Below are 22,278 nucleotides of genomic sequence, written 5' to 3'. Positions count from 1 at the left end.
CCCACACCTCTCTCTCTCTCTCTCCATCTTACCTGGTGTCTCAGAATGTGAAGAGTGTCCCTGGGTAATAATTGCTGACACGCCAAAGCCAACATTGCACACAGGCCCCTTTAATAGTTTTCATTTTTCTTCCTTACAGCCTGGCCTCAGCGGTGCCATTATGACTGATCAGCACCCGTCTGCCACCGCCTCTCCCCAGCGAGGACCCCTTTCTCTTTCTGGGCTGACCCTCTCACTGCCCGATGCCTGGCTGGCCATTATCATCTCCCGAGTCTTCGTCCACCCCCTTCTCCAACACCTCCTCTATTTCCCACCTCACAGACAATTTATATAAAAGACTGTTCCCCTGCCTTTCATCAGGAACCAGGTAACAGGCCCATTTCACCATATTAATTTGGCCCCTTCTTTCCCCCACTTTGAACCATCGTATCAATTCGGAACTTCATAAACTATTTCAGGAATGTGATTCATCAGTCTGGACAGAGCAGAAGAAAATAAACACCAGTAGCACGGTGCATGGCCTGCTGGCCAGACACCGTATTTATCATTATTTAATTCACAGGCCCTCAAAATGCCCTGACGTATTTTAATAGTAAGATGAATTGCCAAGAGAGAAAAAGCCCCTCTGGTGACCAGCGAGGCTGAAATAAAAGTGGTCAGAGAGGAAAAAGTGTATCTGATCTTAAAATTGGACTTCCCCCTCAGCGTGTTTGCTCTGTACCAGCCATTAGCACCCCAATATACATTGGCAGTAAAGAGTGGTGGAGCATGCATGAGGTCCCTCACAAGCGAAACACTTCCCCTAAGCCTCCTTTCTCTTCTGGAGAACAGGGACAGACTTTCCCCTATTTCTGTCAGGTGATATTTGGAATAGCCAATTTGCAACACTGTCGCAGGTGATTAGTTTTCATTTAGTACAAAGCGGTGGCTGGAGGCTTGAGATCCAAACAGCCCATGTATTCTCACATTGTGTGGAGTCTACCTGACATGAATACCATGGAGATGGCATATCTTATGTCACCATAACCATGGCTTTCTTTACAAGGTAGCAAATTATGGCTTAAACATTACACACGGTTACTGATATTTACATTGCCATCACTTTAGTACATCATCAGTCATATGGTCCAATGCTCAGATTCCCACAGTTTAAAGAGTGCTGTTGTTGGGTTATATAACATATTTTGGTGTACCACTGCTTTCTTCCCTGCTTGCAAAATAAATTAGGGCATAAAGATGAGGTATCTCTTTGCATGACACCTTCCATCTGAGGATCGTCACTCTTGCCTTCCAGCTGCTTTGGAAACCCAGGCTGTGTGGTTGTTTGTCTGTCCTCCGGAGGAAGGCTCTGAGCCTCCGAGCAGTGAGGCCTGCGGTGAAGCCCCTGCAGACCTCAGCTCACCATCACTGCTCTTGCTGGCAGGGACAGGAGGGGCAAGCCAAGAGCAAACTGACATTTTGATTACTCTCTGTCTCTTCTGCAAGACTTGATGTTTTCTGATGTGTATGGGTGTTTGTGAAAGCAGATTGTCCCTGGCAAATTTTATTTTTGTACATTTGTCATAAATAAAGGAGCCATAACCAAATGCTTGGTGAGGCATTTAACATTTTACGTTGTTGAGTTTTTATATAGGAACACAGCATTGTCTGCTCTCAAAATTACACAAAGGGACTGAGCTCATGGAATTTACCTCCATGCCTCTACTTTAAGATGTGTTTTTTTATTATAAGAGTTACTGACACAAAAAAAGAAAGCCTTATACAGATACAGGTATTTGTTTATGCATTATCTCATTTGAATTATGTGATTTATGAAAGTACCCTTGCTACTGTGGACTTAAATGAGGTAAAAGTAAGACCATAGGTATGTCAACAGGTTGGCTTGTCCTTCTAACAGACTCCAACTCCACCCCCTCCCTGCATTCTAAACCCAACCCCACCCTAATGCCATGGCCCATATAACCAAATGCCAGGGTGGAAAGTTTCCCCAAAGATTGATAGCCCCTCTTATCATTTTCTAATTTCCAATTCACTCAAGGGTTTAACTGCAACCAGCCATTTTTTCCCAAGCACCAACCAGATTTCTTTTATTTCCGGCATGAGGGGTAAATGGGAGGGAATCTCACAGCCCATTAAGCAAGGAAGTCTGTGCCATAGAAAGTGCCTTGCTGGAGTCTTTGGAGTCTTCTGTGTCTGTCTCTGTGCATGTGTGCAACACTGTATCTCTCTCTCTCTCTTTCTCTCTCCCTCTCTCTATGTGTGTGTGTGTGTGTGCTTATGCCATTGTCCTGCTCTGTGTGAATATTCCCCCTAAAGCTGTTGTGTATTACTATGTCCATTTGTTCAGGGGTCTCTTTGTATGTCAGCTTTAAGCATCTGTCTCTCTAGCAACATATATTGTCACCTCTTTTAATAATTAAATCATTTATAACTTGAATTTGATTTACCAAAACTTCCTGGATAGGATGGTTAAATGTCCTGTATCTATTTCTTGAGTGTGATGTGTCACCATAAAAATAGTACATTTTCTTACCTCTAATTACCTTTTACACTTTTATGTGAAGTATTGCTCTGTTCATTAAGGGTACTTCCCATAGTTAGTTTGTTGAAGTATACTAAGCACATGATTTATGTGTGGTTAAGGTGTTTTAAAATTCACAACTTAAAATATGTTAGCTTGAAGAAAAGATCACCATTCATATCAATTGTATAGCATGGGTGTTTTGGTATTACTTTTTATATGGTCATGATTTTAAGGGCATTTGTTTAAATTGCGATTTTACAGTGTGAGGGACCATTTGACTACTGTGGGCTTTTGTCTCCCTCTAGTGTTTCAATTGCAGTACTCAACTGCTACTCTGTGACTACTGTAACCACTGACTTAAAATTAAATCCAAGTCTTTACTGTTCTGGTCCCACTATGTTAAAAATATGCCAGTAATGACTGAATGCAAATGCAAAATGTGTTTTGTGTTTTTGATGATAATGTGATATCTTTCTTTTCTTTCTACGTCAGTCAACCATGTTAAGTCTTTATTGGTTCTCTGGGACACAGCAAAAAAAAAAACATGCAACATATATATATTAACTTTATTAGGAAGTTGGGAGATTTCTACAATATTGCATACCCCTCTTAGTATGAAAATGACAAATTGAATTCGTAATGATCGCCAAAAATAAAATCCAAGGAAATGCTTCACATTATAATAATATTCATGGGTTTCATCAGGTCCCTTGTGTATTAATCAAGCACCATGCAGTCTGCATTCATAAGGTGCTTGATTTTATACACCTGTGGAAAGGGACCTTATGAAACCCATGAATACCAGAAGTATTTCAATGTCATTTCAATGGAACTAAACTGTTCTAAATATCAAATATATTTTCCAATATCATGTTTGGTAAGGAATTGCAGAAGAGTATAAAATATCAGTAATGTAATGCACAGCAACAAGAAGGCATGATAACCTCACAAATCCTACGGACACTGACTACAGTAAACAATCTCCATGTGTTAATATGATTCCCATTATCATGGACTAATAGTTTATCTAATGGACCGGTAAGTTACTGTAAATCGCTGGCCAACCCGCAGGCATTTACTCATTAGCACAAACAAATGTTAAATTACAAAGCACCATAAATGCTGCCTTATTTGTATGGGGCAAGACCACATTAGTTTTTTTTTTGTGAGATCTAATTTTCCACAATGCCATACAGCCTATTTTGAGGCGTTGTCACTGCCTCTCTCTCTTTCTTCCTCTGTTTCTCTTTCAGTTTCTCTAAAGTCCCCTGGCTGCTATAGGCCTCCAAGTAGCTGCAGCAAATAAATTCAGCATGAGTCGTTGAGCATGCTAAATGGCTTGCAACACATAATCATCGAGATAATAACGAGGATGCCATTAGAGTGAGTGAGATAGATGGTGGAGCACATTTTATGGAAGTAAAGGAAAAAAAGAGTTTGATTTGATCTTGGGAAAAGGGAGGAGGAGAAGGAATGTCACTTTCTGTGTAATTCCTGTCTTTTGTACCATCTCTTTGTTCCTGCTTAACGGTCCCACAGGGTGTGAGAGAGAGAAAGGTAGTGAGAGAGACAGAGAGTACTGGAAGGACAATGTAGTGATTAATCTAATCAAATAGGAGGAAAAAAGAGAACAAATGGACAGAACACAGAACCACTAACAGATTTACATTTTTTCTCAGGTTTGAAATTAACAGGTCAAGCTGACATAAAATGTACAATTTTACACTTAACAGAACATAGAGGCTAAGGTCACACTGAGGGACACTGTCACCAGACTAATTGTAGTGCAAGACAAAATTAAAAGACTACATTTAAATGGGCAAAACTTTATAAGGTCATGCTTGGTTTAACTCGATAAAACCAGTAGTGAGTAGTGTATAACATCCTATTTCTTCAAACCTTTTAAAAGACAATCACTGGGACAAGACTGTGCAACAAGGACACAGCTGAAATGTTGTGGAATCACCTGCATCCAACTCCCCAGGACCTTGGTAGCATGAGGAGAAAGACAAGTGCCGAGGCTGAGGACAGGCTATCTGACATGAACGGCCAGCACCCAAACTGACTTTGTCTCAATTCAGGACCACTTCTCAAGGGTCCAGCACCCAAAACACCTGCTCCTACCCCTCCTGCTGAAAACGCTCTGGACAGTGCTCTCTCCCTCCATCAAAAAGACCACTGAGAAAGCTTAGTGTACCCCTTCCCTTTTCCTATCTTAGGCCACCTTCAACAGAACACCTTTAGCAGAAGCCTTGGCTTTCAGCACCTCTAGTACACTAAAAAAAAGAAAATCACGGGATCGGTTGCACATGAGTGAAATGTCTATAGTCCAGCATTTCTCTTTCAGCTTACAAAATGTATTCATGCTGTGATAACCCAATTTGATCAAGTTATTCCAATGAAATTAATTAGGCTTACCTGAAATATTCATGTAATTTCAACGTGATTGTGTTATACAGGATGCACATACTGAGAGTAGGCATTCAGATGTACTTAGTACTAGTTGGGCAGCCGTGGCCTACTGGTTAGCGCTTTGGACTTATAACCGGAGGGTTGCTGGTTCGAACCCCAACCAGTGGGAAGCGGCTGAAGTGCCCTTGAGCAAGGAACCTAACCCTCACTGCTCCCCGAGCGCCGCTGTTGTAGCAGGCAGCTCACTGCGTACTCAAAGACAACTGGTGTGAGATTACAGCTTTATTCATGATACCGGGAGAATGTTACCCACAGCAAATGTCAAGTAACAATCCCATACATCTCTGGGTGAAGCCAGTTCTTATACTCTTAAAACACACACACACATGGAAAATCACAAGAAACTTCCCCCCAACAATGATCCATCCATCCAGTTAACAGAGATAAGGATGTTACAAGACCCCTTAACCTTCTAATGGCCTAGGCTATGTTGTATCTGTCTCTGTGTTTGGGGTGAAGTCAATACAGCAAACTGGACAGGAACAATACAGCAACTGGACAGGAAATTTCCACAGATGGAGACTTTGGATGAAGGGGACCATTTTCACATAGCACATTTGCATGGTTAAACTACACATTTCAGTAAATTAGAAACATATATACAAATTACAGTATACTACAAGACTTCAGGATGAAACATGCTGACTATGTTGCTGACTATGTTGTGCCACAGTATTAAGAAGCATCAATAGCTCAAAAGCTCAATATCTAACACACTCATGGTGGGAACAAAGAATGGTTAATCTTAAATCATAACATGAGATACAACTTACTAAGCTCCAAATTCTACTTATCACTAAGCATAACTCTCTTTAAAAAAACATGTGAAAACTTTTGCCAACAATTTTAGCTGTGTGATTATCTCAGTGTTTTTGCAAAAGCTCATGGTAACACAATAAAATGGTGACACCAAGGCATCCCATGTGTTCATTTGCCTCAGTGGTTCAGTGCTTACTGTGCTTCACATTGATTTTACATGATTCTGTTGGATAAATTAACTGCTGTGGCAAAATAAGTCAGTTCAATGTAATAACATTGTGTTTGAAAGAAAAACATGAGTTTGTTCAATTTCATGTTTTGTGGTTTAGTAACTCCCCCCCACACACACACACACACACTCCCCAAGTATACGCTTACCTTACATGATTCAATTATAAAAATTGATTACTCAGTTGGAATGACTATTTGAACACAATAAGGTTGTATTTCATTCAACACTAGACTGTTTTAAGTAATTGTAACATAATATGGTTTGAGAAATTGGACAGCCCAGACTTTTCCTTTTTACAGTGTAGTACAGAGCAAATAATGTTCAGTGTACCAGATATTGATTGCATTGCAATGCAACAAATGGCAATAAAGACTATGTCAAATTATGTGCAAAAACAGTTCACAACATGCAGTCAACCTTTCTATCGCATTGTACACAACCCATCACATTTTGAGGTTTTATTACATTTTAATGCTTACTATATTCTGTTTAGTTATAAAAAATAACGTGTCATGTTTTATTGAATGAAGGCCTAATAGATGTAAAATAACTTGACAACTTGTGTGTTCAGTAAAGACAAATGTGAGTGTTTTATCTGAGCGCATGCACATCACCTTAGATTTGACTCTGCATGATTCAGTTCTGTGAAACAAAAAGAAGCATTTTTACAAGAATATCGTGTAATTATGTGTTACCTTGTAGTCAAGTCTATTTCATTTCTGAGGAATCGAGAGGAAGAAACAGTTGTGTTCTTGTTTAAACCCCATTCTATTCTGTCATAGGCCATGAGGAAATGTCACAGTGAAACTAATGTCAAAGAGGAACTTCATACTTTCAGTGAAGTGTGTGGGAGTAGATTTTGATACCTGACACCACAAACCATGCATAACATTTTGATTAGTTAACATAAAACAAATATGCATGTGGGATGTTAACTTAAGAAATTTCATGGACTAATAGTGCTAGTTGATAATCACAGGTGTCAGAAAAAAATACAAATACATCTGACCACTTTCGTTCATTATCAACATAGTAGGATTGATTTTTCCGCAATGCACTTGTATATAAAGCTGCCAATTACCTGCATGTACCAAAGTTAAAGTCAGATATGTTACTAGCAGAAAAGTAATCATGATGTTGTGTCTGCAGAGAGCAGAGTTATAAAGCAATTTAGACCAAATCACAAGTTAATGAAATCCAGAATCATGGGTCGCTCCCCTTATTTCCCCATGGACTTGACTCTCCGCAAACAGGCATCCCTCTCTGCTAAATAGAGCCAACAATCCTTAAACCTATTTCCAGATACTCAGCATGGGCTAATGAAGTCATTGTCTTCTTTTGAAGTAGTCTCAGGGAGTACATCTCCCAAGGGTCAACATGAAATTCAGTGGTATGGAGTATCTCTCTGCATTCAATTATAAGGCAGTAGTGTTTTTTTGCGTTGTCTGAGATGTTTTTTGTGTCTCTGCTTTCCTTTGCCTGAGGCACACACCTGTCACATTCTACACAGTGACAACACTTCTCGAAAATGCAGACATCACATTGCCAGGAATTTCATAACTATTGTCCTCTTCATGAATTGAACAAGATGACAACTTAAGAGGAGACTGTTTACTTTGACTTTCTATAGAGGGTGTGGCCCCAAAACAAGCATTTACATATAATACATTTATTCCATGGATTATGAAAGTGTCCACTTATACATATAGTATTTTAGTCAATCCATGTAGTGTAAGAAAGTATTTCATGTTAGAAAATGAAAAATAAATATAAAAATGGCAGACATTCTGGGTTGAATGCCTTTTTGGCACAAAGGAGAGATTTTACTCCTTCACTTATGCCATCTCCCACCTGTCAGACCCAATTAACACATCCCAGTGTAACTGAATGCCCCCTGTTGCATTTGGAGGTTTATCAAGCAGAACAGTGGTCATACATTGGCAAGTGAGAATGGATAGGGGAGCTCTCTATGGTAAGCTTTCCTGAAACTGCAGGTGCTCACAGCCTCCCTAATGTAGAAAGTCTGTGATCAATGACTGACAGGGGCATGAGAAATTCAGCTGGATCTTCCAGGTGCAATGGTGGTCTCTCTGAGGGGAAGTAAACAGTGGATTGTGTCAGGTCTTCAATGTTTAGGGGGAGAAGAGGAGGAAGGTGTTTTACTAAGGGAGTGTTTTGTAGATAAGCCTAACCTGCACCTCCAGTAGGTAGGCCTACCTGTCAGAACAAGCCAGTATCTGATCCTGCTCTGACTGTAAGAGAAAAAAAAACTCAAGGGAGAGTCCCAGTTACTCTTACTGTACAGTGTATAATAACCCACAGTAATCATAATACCATAAAACCAGAACATTCCTCAAATGTGTTGCTAATGGGTTCTTTGCATGAAAGGCTCTCAATGTGGCCTCTTTGTTACCGGTGGAGCGTTACCTGTGTTGTAACGGCATCTTCTGTTATATTCTGCTCCTAACATCTCCACTCCGACACTGAATATCTTGTTTGCCCAATAATAACAATTTTAACTTGCATAAATCCTTCTTTATCGTAACATGCTGATTTACGAGGTGCAACATCCAACTGGGTCCGTGTAGACATAAATTACATTAACAATAGGGGCAGGTTCAAACACACCTGGCTCCACCGTAAACAAACGAGTCGTATGTGCAAAGAGCCTATTACTGATTGACCTTGAACTTTGGCATTGATCCAACACTCATGGATATATCTGGATGGGTTGTATCAATGGCCTCTTGTATCACATGCGTCATCAGAGGATTCCCAAAATGTTCCTAGCACAAGCCTGAGGCAAGGATGGGGCTGAGCCATCACACCGTTACAACTTCATTCCATGCCACTTCCACTTTCATTTTCCCCACCGGATGCAGCCTTTTCACTCTCGTTTCTTTGACAGGGATGCAAGGGATGGAGCATTTCTGCCAAAATCTCTTAAGAAATCAAACTCCAGGCCACTAAATTATCCCATGCACAAGAGCAATGATTGGATGACCTGCAACAACAAAATGAACAGTAACATTATTCCATTATAGCAAGCAAAGTAGCATGCCAAAGAGATGGCATGCAACAAATGTTCCACTTCTCTGAAGTATTTCCCCATTTCTTTGTTATCATCTTCAAATTAATTCAGACATAATGTGAAGTAGGCCACACATAAACACACTTGTTGTTTCAGCTCAATGCCTAAGCCGTGCATAATGCAGTTCTGTGGTAAGGCCACCAGTGAAAAAGTAAAAAAAAAAAATGTATTGAAAGCGTTGTATTGCGAATTGTGTTGTCATTTGTGAGATTTTCTGCACCATAGAGATACTCTGTACCATAATCCTACCACATGGAATAATGGTCCCTTTTGTTGTTGAACTCAGCAAAATTCCTTTTTCGGCAATGTATCCTGGAAATATTTTCCACCTCTAAGTTTCTACCTGTTCATTGAGTTTATCTGATGATGCTGGGAGAATTTTCCTGGTTTCACTTTGTGTAAGTGTAACAGGTGTGGTACAACTGCTCAAGCATCTCACCCCTATAAAAGAACCATGAGCTCCCAGACATGAGTATCTGAAATTACAACGACAAATCACACAGCACAAGCTGAGGTAAGGTACTATCTTTGTGTGCAATTTACTTTACTCTTACTTGTACACGTTATTACTTTTCATATCTGTTTTTTCCCGTTTTTATCGAAACAACTGTATTTACTGACCAATATTGTTTTGTTGTTGTTCTAGCAAAACAACATGAGCTGGATTAAAGTGGTCATTATTTTCTGCCTTATGCCACTTCTGCATGGCCATAAGGTTTGCACACAGAAGATTCGTTGGAAGGAACTTTTCCATGAATTGAACAGCCTGGTAAATACTACTTTGTTAATTTTTAATCAAAATATCATCTAAGAATAGGTAAAAGGTGCATATATGAGTACATGAATTGTTAAATTAATTGAACTAAATGTGGTTGATGAGTTGAAAAGATTTTCCTAGAATAATGCCACTATAACCATTTATTTTATTGCAACCAGAACAGTAACATCTCCCCAGAGTGTGGACATGACTTTGATAAAACGGTTCTCTGCAACCCACAGGAAATGCTTAATCAGGTAAAACAGTTGGTTAATATAACTGTTTTTTAACAGTTATACTAAGAGTTAAAGGAACCGTATGTAGGATTTTGGCCAAAACTGGTACTACAATCACTTTTAAAATACTGTAGAGCGGTGTACACCGCAGATGTGGTAACTAGAGCAGAGCTGGCAACCCAGATGGCGAAACACTACTGACTTTGTGATTACTAGATAGGTGGAGGGTGGCGGATCAGGCTAAAACACAAATATGTAAACATCAACATCAGTTGAGGGCTGCAACTTCACTTTTTTAAATGACAATATCCTGGCCGGACTACTGTTGTCAGTGATATAAGTATTTGAAATTAGCATGATTTCCTAATGTCTAGTGATAAATCAGGGCCATTTTATGATTAATTGAATTACATTTCTTACATACGGTTCCTTTAATATTCCTCTTTGGGTAGACCCAATAAAAGTTGCATTTACTTGTGATATTAAGTAACATTTACTTTCTGCCAACAGATAGAACACAATGCTATGGCATTCATGGATATCATGAAAATGGCAGAATCTGTCTACAAGAAAATAAAAAATTCACAAAAGGTTATTGAAATGGTGAAGCATACCAGCTATATTCTGACACCCTGTGTAAGTTTCTTTAAAGGTCTTTGATTTGTGTTACGGTGTAAACAAAAACATTATTTAAAACATATAACTGCTATTTTGTTTAGTTTAGTTAACCAGCCCCAAGTAGCAATTAGCCAGCACTGTTAATTTTGCTCTTCTCTGTACAGGTCCATCCTCCACATGGTGCTATTTCTGAGCCTGTGACTGCATGCTTCGCCAAACTAGAAGCTTTTCTCATGAACAAAAAGGTTTGTTTACACATTGAAGTTTAAATGACAACTCTGAATTAGCTTATGTGAACTCAAGTGAATGAGAACAGAGTTCCACTGTGTATGGGGGGTGTCACTCTTTGCACACAAATAATTGAACTGATTTTCCGTTTGGATTCTCTGTTTATTTTTCATCTACTTATGCTTATTCATATGTTTGCTCCCTAGTTCCGTTCTAATTGTGCTGGAGAAATTGCAAATATAACAGTCAGGGAAATACTCCAAAGACTGCAGAAACAAACGGAACGAAGACGAAGACGATGAAGGATTCACATGAATGAATGAATGAACCTGGATCTGTTACACTATAAGAAACAACTGTATTTATTGAACATGTCATGTATTTTCTTTTTCCAATAAAAAAGACATTTGTTTACATTACACCATCTTTGAATTATGAAATTCATTGAGAGCAAGACCTGTGTCAATTCGGGATAAAAAAAAAAGAAAACCACTAATATCCCATTTTCAATAAAACCACTAATGTCACAGTTTCAAACCATGCACAGTAAAGGTATCAGCAGATCATAATCATTGCTGGGGACAATGCTACATGTACATGTGGAAACTAGTTTTGGTACTGTAGTTTGCAGCACGGCCACTAGATGACAGTAGCTGTAGTTCATCAGCAGCTCCTCTCAGCAGCACTATGCAATTACGGTTTCAGTAGAGGGCGCCCATGACATAACGTTCTTAAATTGTTGAGCAGGTGTAATCCATTCATTTAATACAGTGGTCCCCAAACTTTTTCTTCCGAGGGCCAGCTCACTATGCCTGGCTCTAAGAGAGGGCCAGAGACTCGGAGTATATCAACCATAAATAGCTTAGTGCTGTGAACAGCAGTCTACCTTAGTTGAATATTCCATTACATTTAATCATAGGCTACTGTAATTTAATACCATTGCTAGCTGTGTTTATGTTGCCACCATGCCATATCAGTGTAAAATGTAGCTCAAATGAAATAATACTAATAAAAAGACTCTGTTTCTTTGCATACATAGCTCAAGTTGTGAACAAGCAATATCCTACAAATAATTTAAAGTTATCAAACTATGAGAGTTTTATGAAGTGCTGGCAAACACATCTGAAATGACCACCATTCTAACTTTCACTCACCCGATGAGAACTTTGAACTCTGTATGAACATTTGAACGTGTGAAAAAAAAATAGAAATAATTATCCCAGAAAGTCCCAGAAATATGACTTGAATAGAAGTTAGTTAGTTATTAACAAATAATTGATAAACGTTTAGAATACTTTGAGCACTGATGCAGTCAGCATAGGCCTCTTACATTGTTTGCAGGTAGGCCTACATTTCATTCCGTTTTCGATGGCAAACGCGAAACAGCGCCAAAACAACCACCGTTGGACAAAAAGAGTATTACATGTGTACTGTTAAGACTCGCCATAGAGAATGAATGGGGAAATTACGGAGGTTATAGTTTGACGATGTCGTACTCCCGTGTGGGCCAGATGCTATATACCACGGACATGTTTTGGGGGGCATTTCTAAAAAGACTCCTAAATAGAATATTATGACGCATGGCCTATTTACTACATTGCTAATACGTTAGAAAATAAGGATGACGATAGGTGCAGGCTAGCCTAGGTGCATGCAAGGTTTCAATGGACAATGCATTCCATTCAGTTAGGCTACTTTATGTACCAAATACATTCTGTGTGTGTGTGTGTGTGTGTGTGTGTGTGTGTGTGTGTGTGTGTGTGTGTGTGTGTGTGTGTGAGAGAGAGAGAGCAATATAGCCTAGGACTATTCAGAGAGATATATCCATAACAGTGTCAGCAGGCCTACCATTTACTGACTTCATGTTATGACTTACTCTTGATCTAGTATCCTCTGGTCCATGCATGGATGCTCCAACAAACCAAACAGTTTGCGGAGTCGCTGTAGCGCTTCCTCATTTTAGATCGCCTTACTGGGGAATACCCTCCCATCTACCGTTCAATTGGACAAAGCTGTGACGGTGTATACGTGATTTAACCATTCATTGGACAGTGGTACTGTCAAGTTATTACAGACTCAAAGTTGTATGCAAATCACCGTTGAGTTTGGACTGTAGAGGGAGTGATTCACGGACACGGGCTGGAAGAGAGGAAAGTGGGTGGCGTAGTCACAGCACCCGCTTCTCTACCGGGGATATTTTGTATAGCATACATTAATTTATATTTTATTTAATTGTCCTGTCCGTTTCGTCTGTGGTGAAGATGGCGCAGCCAGACAATAAGAGATTTTTTGAAAATCTTACGGGCTCCGGGAAAGCCATCGCCGTGCTCACAAGTGGCGGGGATGCTCAAGGTAGGCTGCGTGACTGTTGACAGTGCGAGAACGCTGTGACATTGTATCAATGGATGGGCCCACAGAGGGCAAAAAGTATCCAACCAGACAGTCAGATATTGTGTGTTTGGTTGCACTATGCCTAGGCTACGACAGTGACAGATTGATACTTACAGCACAGAATATGATGTCTGTTTAGAATTCCCAGGTGGACACTGTATTAGCCCTGGAAAGATGTAATAGCTAGTTAGCCATACCCTTCAAGGTGAAGTCCAATGTTAATTTCTCGGTTTATCCACGTACAGGATGTTTATGACATCACGTAGGTTTGATATCTCGTAGGCCTATTCTTGGCTGGTTAATGTAGTTCGTGTTTAAGCCAGTAGGCCTGTCAATTATAGAAGGCTAGATGTTCGTGATGGCCTACGGAAGGCTACTGCATTGCGGAGTTCCGTTCATTTCATGAAGCCTCATGTCTCTACAGCTTCCGCCTAAATAATACGCTTCAACCCATCCTCAGCGTTTAGCCTACCTATCATCACTAAATTGTCCTCCGCCAAGATATCATCATCACTGTTGAGCGTTATGCTTGCGCTGCAAATGAAATAACACGCGTGACTCTCACTCACAAACCAGGAAGTGCCAACTAGTTAACATCATAACCAACTGTGCGCGATTCAGCTGCCGCTATTTTGATGCCCATCATCGGGCATGGGAAACAAGGGATAGGCTACCACATTATCTTGCGAAACCCACAAATAGCTCCATGTATAAGCTAAGCACATTCAATAGAATCCGGAGATTCAGCTGGAGCCAGGGCCACAGCCGTGTAGTGCGGATGTGCTCTGTGAGTCATGAGAGTTGTGGGTACTGATGCGGTGTATAGGGATGTGTGTACGTGAGGATCTGCAGTCATCGCAGACAGAGTGTGCATACGTCATAGGGAACCCACAGAGAGACATCATGAACTTGCCATGCGCGAGCAAGAGGATGGAAAAACGCAGCAATGTTCATGTCCAGAATGATTCAAATCTGAATATGGCTTAACTGTCTAGTGGCTCTACATAGTTGTCTGGCTGCAGCATCTGTTGTAGGCTACCTAAGCTTAGTAGCAACAGGCAAATAGTCATCAGAAAGATGGAGAGGGGAAAGCCCTTTTCAGTATAAGGTAGCCAGTTAAGTCTTTCAAATTCTGATTAACATGTGACAAAATGAAATGTAAGAGAACTGCACCAAGCAGATCGAGAGATCTGTAGGCCTACTGTGGAGAAGCTAGGCAAGCACATTGCAGCCACCCAGTGTGACAAGTCTGTGACAAGGTCATCAAGGACAATTTGTTCTGTTGGTGTAGTGCCCTCAGTATCCATGAGTTCCTTTTAGACTGTATATGACCACACACGTAGCGACCTTGGTCATGGTTGTAGAACTACTGGGCTCTTCTAAAATGGATGGGCTGAGTTTTATACCTGTGAAGTTAACATGACTGAAATTCACGGGTAAGGGATTAAAATATGCACTGCCAGCACACACACAAAACAAAAAGACAACACAAGCAAATACAGTATTTGCCTAATAGTGCCTTTGCCCCTTAGTGATGATGATTCTATTGCCCTGAATATTGCAACGTAAATGACCTGTTGCCTACATATGACTGCTATACATAGATGGACATGCACAGCAGTTTGAGGATCATCTATAGAGCATAAAAATTTGTGAGATTTAGTGTCATATATGTAGATGTAAATTATGTTGATTGCTCGGTTTTTGCATCCATTGCTATGATGTCTTCCTGAAACAGATACATTTTTGAGTGGCACCAGAGGGGCCAGTTAGAGGAAGCTGGCACTGCAGAAGCTGCTCAAGTCCAGTTCATTGCTAATGCATTTTCTGGTAGACCATGAGTTGCTTGGTAACAGCACTGGAGCTTAACAGCTAACATTTCTTTTGCCAATTTGGAAAACACATGAAACCAGGCCTGCCTGGGAGTCTGCCAGGTTCCACGGTGGCACTCCATTTCTTTAAAAGACACACACACACATACACACACACACACACACACACACACACACACACACACACACACACACACACACACACAGAGAGAGAGAGACACACAGACACACGCACACAAAGACACACACATGAAGACATAGGCCTAGTTTTAACTGTATGTCCCACATTAGTATTTTCCCCCCTCTTTGAGCTGTAATGAGTTCCTTTGAATGCCACAAGCTTAGTGAAAGTAGGAGGAGTCAAATGAGCCTTTTACCAAACATGGCATGGAGCTCTGCTCAGGAGCACTCACTCTGAGGCTGATTCACACACAAACACACAAACACTCATATGCATAGAATAAAGGAACACATATAGAATGTCGAGTGATAATAATGTTTATGTTTATGTCTATTTGCTTAGCAGACGCTTTTATCCAAAGTGATGTATACAACATAGAATAACAGTAGTGTTGTTGTTTTTTCAGGAGGCAACACCAGCTTGCTGTGCTTTTCTCATCACTGTAACACTTTCACACTCTCAAGTTTTAAAGTTGATCCATTTGTTATTCTTTTCTCTGTAAGTCTGTGACTGCAGAGCTGCAGTTTTTAACAGCTTGTTTATTTAATTGGACTGAAGTTCTCTTAACAATTTTCTTCATATATTTTTTGTTTTACTCATTCTGCATCAATGACCTTTGCTATATCAAATATCTTTACAATAGACTGAATGCTGGACATTTTTATATCTTTATTACTTTAAGGTATGAATGCAGCTGTCAGGGCTGTTGTCCGAATGGGAATCTACGTCGGAGCGAAAGTCTATTTCATCCATGAGGTGAGTTGAGGGTTGAATACTTGTCTTGACAAAACATGTAATAACTTAAAGCCTGACTGGTGGTAAATGACTGGCCTAAAACATGCTAAACAAACATGCTTTCTATAGAAAGCAGTGTCACTCAAAGTCTCACACACTACATACAGTTCAACTTCAAGCTAACATCACATGCCAGAACTAGGCCTTTATAAATGTCAGAGCAAGACTACCTATCAGCTCTATGAGCTCCCTGGTCCGGAACACTTACATCAGGGCATGTCCACAAAGATTCTCCAGAGCAAGCCCTTTTGTTTATCATGCAAACACCAAAAGGGCAGATATAGCACCCTGTATATATACTGGCAATGTAGAAGCTGACCAGACCATTTGAAAAGGCAGTTTGGTGATTGTCATTTGACTGGAGACATCATAAGCCATTCCCCCCACCTTTCCCAGTCTTGCAGATGGTTCTATTTGTGTGGTTATATACATATACACACATGATATATATATATATATATATATATATATATATATATATATATACACACACATATACAGTATACACTTATATACACTTTCTGGCCATATATGATCTTATTGAAATTATAATGAAATTAATTGTGTGTAGAAAGTGTTTGAAGGAGTATGTACTATATGAGGAGCCAGGTTAATGCAACATTAGTATTTGTGATGCGGTCCTCTCACACTGTTTGGTTCTGGAAGTTTCTTCACGTCCCTCCATATGTGTCTGCTTACAGGGATATCAGGGTATGGTGGATGGTGGAGATAACATTAAGGAGGCGACATGGGAGAGTGTCTCTAGTATGCTTCAAGTGGTGAGTGCCCTGGAAAAGCATTGACTAGCTTTGTGAAGTCTTGAGTGAAGTTTGAGCAATTGTAATTAGAAAAGCAGTTCATATGTATAAGAGAAAAATCATACAAGACTATAATATATCTAGTCTGAAATATGTATTGTTAAACCTATTACCTGTGGATAATAGTTCTGTAATATCGTGAATATCATAGTGCTGTTTTATTGTGGCAAAAGTGGGTATGCCTTAAAATGCTTGAATGATGACTGTTGGAAAAATTAAAAAGCACTTTTGTAGAAACCACTTAGTGAAATAATCCCATCTTGATATTCAGATCATTTTACATTTGGCTTCATTTGTAATAAAATCCTATTGTTTCTAGGGTGGCACAGTCATTGGCAGCGCACGTTGCAAAGAGTTCCGGGCACGGGAGGGGCGCCTGAAGGCGGCACACAACCTGGTCCAGCATGGCATCACCAACCTGTGTGTGATTGGAGGAGACGGCAGCTTGACAGGGGCCAACCTGTTCAGAGAGGAGTGGAGTGGGCTATTGGCTGAGCTGGTGGAGCAAGGTGTGCAGGAGGTTTCTTGGTGTTTTAAGCAGCGCTGCCTGGAAGGTGCTAGGGTTAGACATGGGTTAAGGTTAGGGTTAGTATTAAGTGCCTTTAAGCCAATGGTGGCAGCGCTGCCTGGAAGACAACATTGGGGGCTTAAAACACCACCGAGCGTGCAGGAGAGAGGGTGAGGGACAAGGAGGGGGGCAGGAGGAGACAGTGAGATATATAGGAATGGAGACCATACAGGTTTATGACATTCATACACCTGCATTCCAGTCTGACTTGGACTTACTAGTGAGAGAATAATTTATTGAGAGAATGAGAAATTCCTTCGGATAGAGCATTCAAGTCTTTGCAGACCACAGGGACAATATCAAAACAGGGAAACATAGCCCAAGGAGGTGGCGTGTTGTTCATGGTACCCTTTACACCTCAGACTAATATGAATTAAATGCACTTACACACAGAAGGACTTATTCACTTTTCCCCTGGAATGCAGTATGTCATTCTTCAGACTTCCTTCTGATTTTTTGTTGTTACTTTCCTTGTTTGAAGAAATGCTTTTATTGTTATTATTTGACCTAATTTTACACATCTCTAGGTATACACCAAAGGTCTCCTTCTTTAGGTAAAATCTTCTTGCTCTCCCTCCAGGGCTGATCGATGAGGAGGCAGCCCAGAGGTATTCGGCCCTGCACATTGTGGGGATGGTGGGCTCCATTGACAATGACTTCTGCGGAACTGACATGACAATCGGAACAGACTCTGCTCTCCACCGAATCATTGAAGTTGTGGATGCAATCATGACTACCGCTCAGAGGTATGTGACTGTTGCATAACTTTAGGAAGTGAATTCATTAATTGTATTACTTACTAATGAGCTTTCTGATGTAACATAACATTTTTCTTTTAGCCACCAAAGGACCTTTGTGCTTGAGGTCATGGGAAGGCATTGTGGGTAAGAGACATACATTTTGATTGTTGATGTTCCTTTGATGTGCAGTGTGATAGATATTGATTTGTTTGCATACTCTGTGTGTGTGTGTGTGTGATATGGTTTCTGTGAGGGATGATGGTAGCTTGTGGTATATTCACTTTGAGTGTGTTTATCAATGTGGTTTCTGTGTATGGCACAAATCTCTTTATATTTGTGTGTGTGTGTGTGTGTGTGTGTGTGTGTGTGTGTGTGTGTAGCTACTTGGCACTAGTGAGCGCCCTTGCCTGTGGTGCTGACTGGGTACTGATTCCTGAGATGCCTCCTGAGGATGGCTGGGAGGACAAGATGTGTCAGAAGCTCTCCGCGGTAACCAGGCCTCAGTCCACCCAACTCTAAGCACCAGACCCATTTCAGTCCTAATATATCACTGCTCACTGATTTATTACTCTTGCACTATATCACAGTATGATAAGTACAGTGTGAGTAATGCTCACATGACACAAGTTTTATTCAGAACGTAGCCTGGAGGTGTCTGGTCATTATATGCTCTTTCACTTCATCAGGGATAGTATTTTTTCATACTTTTTCAGACCAGGGATTCTTAGTTAGCCTACTTTATTTAGATTTATTGTATAGTAATGTATTATGATATGCCACATTTTTTTAAAGTATTTTGACATTGGTGATTGTTGTAGATTATACTTACCATATAAATCCTTTTTAACATGAGCTGTTGTTTCAGTTTTAGCTATTATAGTTGAAGTTAAGTCTCTGCCACAGTGCAAGAGATATGAAATGAGATGTCGCTATTATGGAGTCAATTGAATTGCATGTGATTATCTTAGATTAAGCTACACTTAGACCCAAACTACTTTGAATCCTTATTTAATCCTTAAAGCACCCTGTGTATATTTTCTGGATGTATAACAACTGTCTCAACTGTCTCAGACACGATCCAGAGGATCCAGGTTGAACATTATTATAGTGGCAGAGGGAGCCATCGACAGACATGGAAAGCCTATAACCTCTAGCATTGTCAAGGATGTGAGTACCTGAACAGGTTGCCGGGGTGGAGACCCAAAGGCATGGAGACAGCCCACATAGGTGTGAGTGAGTCACATTTCAGGTGTGTCATTAACAATCGCTAGGAGAACTGTGCACAGCGTATAGTGTAGGGGAGTTTTTTTTCTTTTTCCGAAGAGCAGACTACTCACACAAAAAGGGCAGCTTCTCCAGTCTTTTGGACTCCCACCCCGACAACTCCTTCCTGTATCTGTAGTGTGTAACATGTTTTTCAACCTCCCCCCACCCCTACTCCTCATAGAACCGAGCAGGCATGAAAAGACTGAATATCATAATTGTAGCCGAGGGTGCCATTGATTGCAACAACAAGCCCATAACGGCGGGCTGTATCAAGGATGTAAGTAGGCTTGAAGCCGTGCTGTCCAGCTCCTGCACTGACCTCGCAGCTGATTCTCAGCTCTTGACCTTTGTGTGGCTTCCCTCTCTAACTGTCTGCCCCTTATATGGAAAGCTGGGGTAAGGTGGCTTCAGTGGACCCCCCTCCTGTTTTGTTTAATGTGCATCTCGCAATCTCTAACTGCTCGCTGTCTACTGCCTGTGTCATGCAGTATCAATGGAGTATGCTGGCACCGTTTCCCAGCTAAGCTTGTCCCTTGCTGATGGTTAATAGAGTTTATCTTGACTTCTGTATCTATATCTATCCATCTATATATATATATATATACTTCTCTGTAGCAGTGTTTCTCAAACTTTTTCAGACGAAGGACCACTTAACCAATAAAAAAGAAACGCACAGACCACCTAGCTAAAAAAAAAAAAAAAGATTAGACCTACTTCAACAGTATATTAGCCTACACAATAGGCCTACTCACTGAACCCCCTTGCTTATTGTCTTTGCACTTTGCTTATTGTGTCAGAGGATTTATATGATTTAAACTGGCATATCTTACATAGACAGTGTTGCAGAACTGTTTGGATTTACATACAAGTTGATTCAATATTGCAAACAACTCATCTATATTATATTTTATCACGTCTGCTCGCGGACCACTTGGGATAGCTTACGGACCACCAGTGGTCCCCGGACCACACTTTGAGAAACACTGCTCTATAGCTATACTTCTACTGTATGTGCTATTATGTTAGATAACAGGTCAGACTTTACTTGGATAGTCCCCTTTATCTACACTATCTCCAAGTATCTACAGATGCTCAAATGATCAACAAGCTATCTGTTGACACACTCTTAATTACATTTTATGGTTATGATTATGCTTGGGAACAATTTTACATACTGAAGTTGAATCTCAACAGATGATCAGATAAACAGATGATGTAAAGTCTCCATAGGCAGACTATCCAGGTAAAGTCTTACCAGATAATATGTATTCACAATATAAATAATATATATGGAACAAAATGGTGGTAAAGCATGGTGTGTTTATCATAAATTCAGTGAAATATGAGATTAAATAGGTCCTGCAGGAGTTCCTCTGGTACCTTATTTGTAACATTTACATTTATTTGCCTTAAATCCCCTGGTGTTGAAACTGAATTCCTCTGAAAACCTTGTTAGACTACAAATGACTGAAAATCCGAGTTTTATCGAACTCACCAACCTTACTGAGGATGGTCATGTTTTGCATGTAGCCTGCACTTTCTCCCTGAGCCTGTCCACTGCATGTATGCTTATAAACATACCTTTCGCTTCACGAGAAGCATAACAATTTCTGAATTTGATGTTTAAACATGAAATGGTTTTGCTATGTTATTTTTAACATAGACATAAGTGCATTTATTATAACTTTGTGTAGAGAGACAGCATAGACACAGTGTCATTTGAACTGTTTCCCAGCACACTAGTCTTTGTCACATCTAGTTTGCTTTGTGATGGTCACACCATACAGCTAATGCCCAATGTAGTTAGCTGCGGGAGTGTGTTCTATATACGTAGCACAGTGTGATATTTCAAGTGCAGACAAGAGTGCTGTGGAAACGTTCCGTGTTGTTTGCACATTTGTTGCCCCAACAAAGGCCTGTGAAAATGTGCTTTGACACATATGCCTTTTGAAAATGGTGCTAAAAATATATATTATATATTTATGTTTTATATTATAATTCATGTCTAAATTAGGCGAGTGATAGTACCAACCTGCTATTTAAAATTATTATTTGATATTATTAACATGCTCTCTCTCTGTGCTTCCTCTCCCAGCTGGTTGTCCGTTGCTTGGGCTTCGACACACGTGTGACTATCTTGGGTCATGTCCAGCGGGGTGGCACACCATCGGCCTTCGACCGCATCCTGGTGAGTGGCACCCGGAGAGGGAAGAGGAACTCTGCCCTGCCCAGCCATGCCATGGACTCATAGACATATGAGAGGTAGTGGACAGAGGTTTAGGATAAGCCCGTTAGCGGATTTGGCTGCAGCGAGCCACGTGAACACTGACACCACAGCTCAGGGCGCTGAGAGAGCACAGAGAGTAGTGGTGAACACACGCAGTATCTGTCTTACAAAGGTGTCCAACATGAAAGAGGAAGTGCGGTTGGTGTTCTGCCCTCTTGTATTACTTGTGCAATGTTTTTTTTTTGTTCTGGCCATCTGTCAGATAAAAGGTTGAGTGATTTACTCTTATTTCTTGAGTTTATTGTGCAGGGCTTTTATCTGAACTAAGATAGGAGAGTGACGAGAGGCTGGAAATAAGTATGAGAGAGATTTTGAGTGATTGTGAGATATTACTGTCAGATTCAAACTCTATGGGCACTTTAACTAGTACAACTCCTCCAGAAACTACTGTTCTAGTGCATGAGCAACACAAGTGTGTGTGTGTGTGTGTGTGTGTGTGTGTGTGTGTGTGTGTGTGTGTATGTGTGTGTGTGTGTGTGTGTG

The 22,278-nt window shown here is 40.4% G+C and overlaps 2 protein-coding genes across 6 annotated transcripts in view; both read left to right on the top strand.

Moving 5' to 3' along the window:
* Window positions 1-9,733: 9,733 nt before the first annotated feature.
* On the top strand, window positions 9,734-11,251 carry ifnu (class II cytokine, IFN-u). Its single transcript, XM_076291386.1, has 5 exons — window positions 9,734-9,847; window positions 10,015-10,092; window positions 10,582-10,707; window positions 10,854-10,934; window positions 11,124-11,251. Exons 1-5 carry the CDS (start codon window positions 9,734-9,736, stop codon window positions 11,217-11,219), a joined length of 495 nt encoding a protein of 164 aa, XP_076147501.1. The 3' UTR covers window positions 11,220-11,251.
* Window positions 11,252-13,043: 1,792 nt separating this feature from the next.
* Window positions 13,044-22,278, top strand: part of pfkpa (phosphofructokinase, platelet a) — a 23,707-nt gene continuing 14,472 nt past the window's right edge. For 2 of the 5 annotated variants that reach the window (XM_076290442.1, XM_076290441.1), the window contains exons 1-9: window positions 13,044-13,269; window positions 16,004-16,077; window positions 16,818-16,895; window positions 17,254-17,443; window positions 18,083-18,248; window positions 18,342-18,386; window positions 18,623-18,731; window positions 19,314-19,409; window positions 21,604-21,696. In XM_076290442.1, coding sequence (XP_076146557.1) covers window positions 13,179-13,269; window positions 16,004-16,077; window positions 16,818-16,895; window positions 17,254-17,443; window positions 18,083-18,248; window positions 18,342-18,386; window positions 18,623-18,731; window positions 19,314-19,409; window positions 21,604-21,696 — 942 coding nt within the window. In that variant the 5' untranslated portion in view covers window positions 13,044-13,178. Of the gene's footprint in view, window positions 13,270-16,003; window positions 16,078-16,817; window positions 16,896-17,253; window positions 17,444-18,082; window positions 18,249-18,341; window positions 18,387-18,622; window positions 18,732-19,313; window positions 19,410-19,689; window positions 19,786-21,603; window positions 21,697-22,278 lie in introns of all 5 variants that reach the window. The other 3 variants (XM_076290440.1, XM_076290439.1, XM_076290438.1) reach the window with 3 other exon arrangements.

The sequence above is a fragment of the Alosa pseudoharengus genome, unplaced genomic scaffold (genome assembly GCF_046254945.1).
Source record: "Alosa pseudoharengus isolate Yale_2024_CS ecotype anadromous, Long Island Sound unplaced genomic scaffold, YU_APseudo_1.1 YU_APseudo_1.1_scf_18, whole genome shotgun sequence".
NCBI lineage: Eukaryota > Metazoa > Chordata > Actinopteri > Clupeiformes > Clupeidae > Alosa > Alosa pseudoharengus.
The sequence above is the reverse complement of the archived record's forward strand: the minus strand, read 5'-3'. Positions and strand labels throughout refer to the sequence as shown.

Bases quoted from the DNA above. Each gene is read 5' to 3' on its own strand.
- ifnu (XM_076291386.1), top strand. From the start codon at position 9,734: ATGAGCTGGATTAAAGTGGTCATTATTTTCTGCCTTATGCCACTTCTG. The intron at 9,848-10,014 runs GTAAATACTACT...TATTGCAACCAG, and splicing joins TCCATGAATTGAACAGCCTG to AACAGTAACATCTCCCCAGA. The intron at 10,093-10,581 runs GTAAAACAGTTG...TTCTGCCAACAG, and splicing joins CACAGGAAATGCTTAATCAG to ATAGAACACAATGCTATGGC.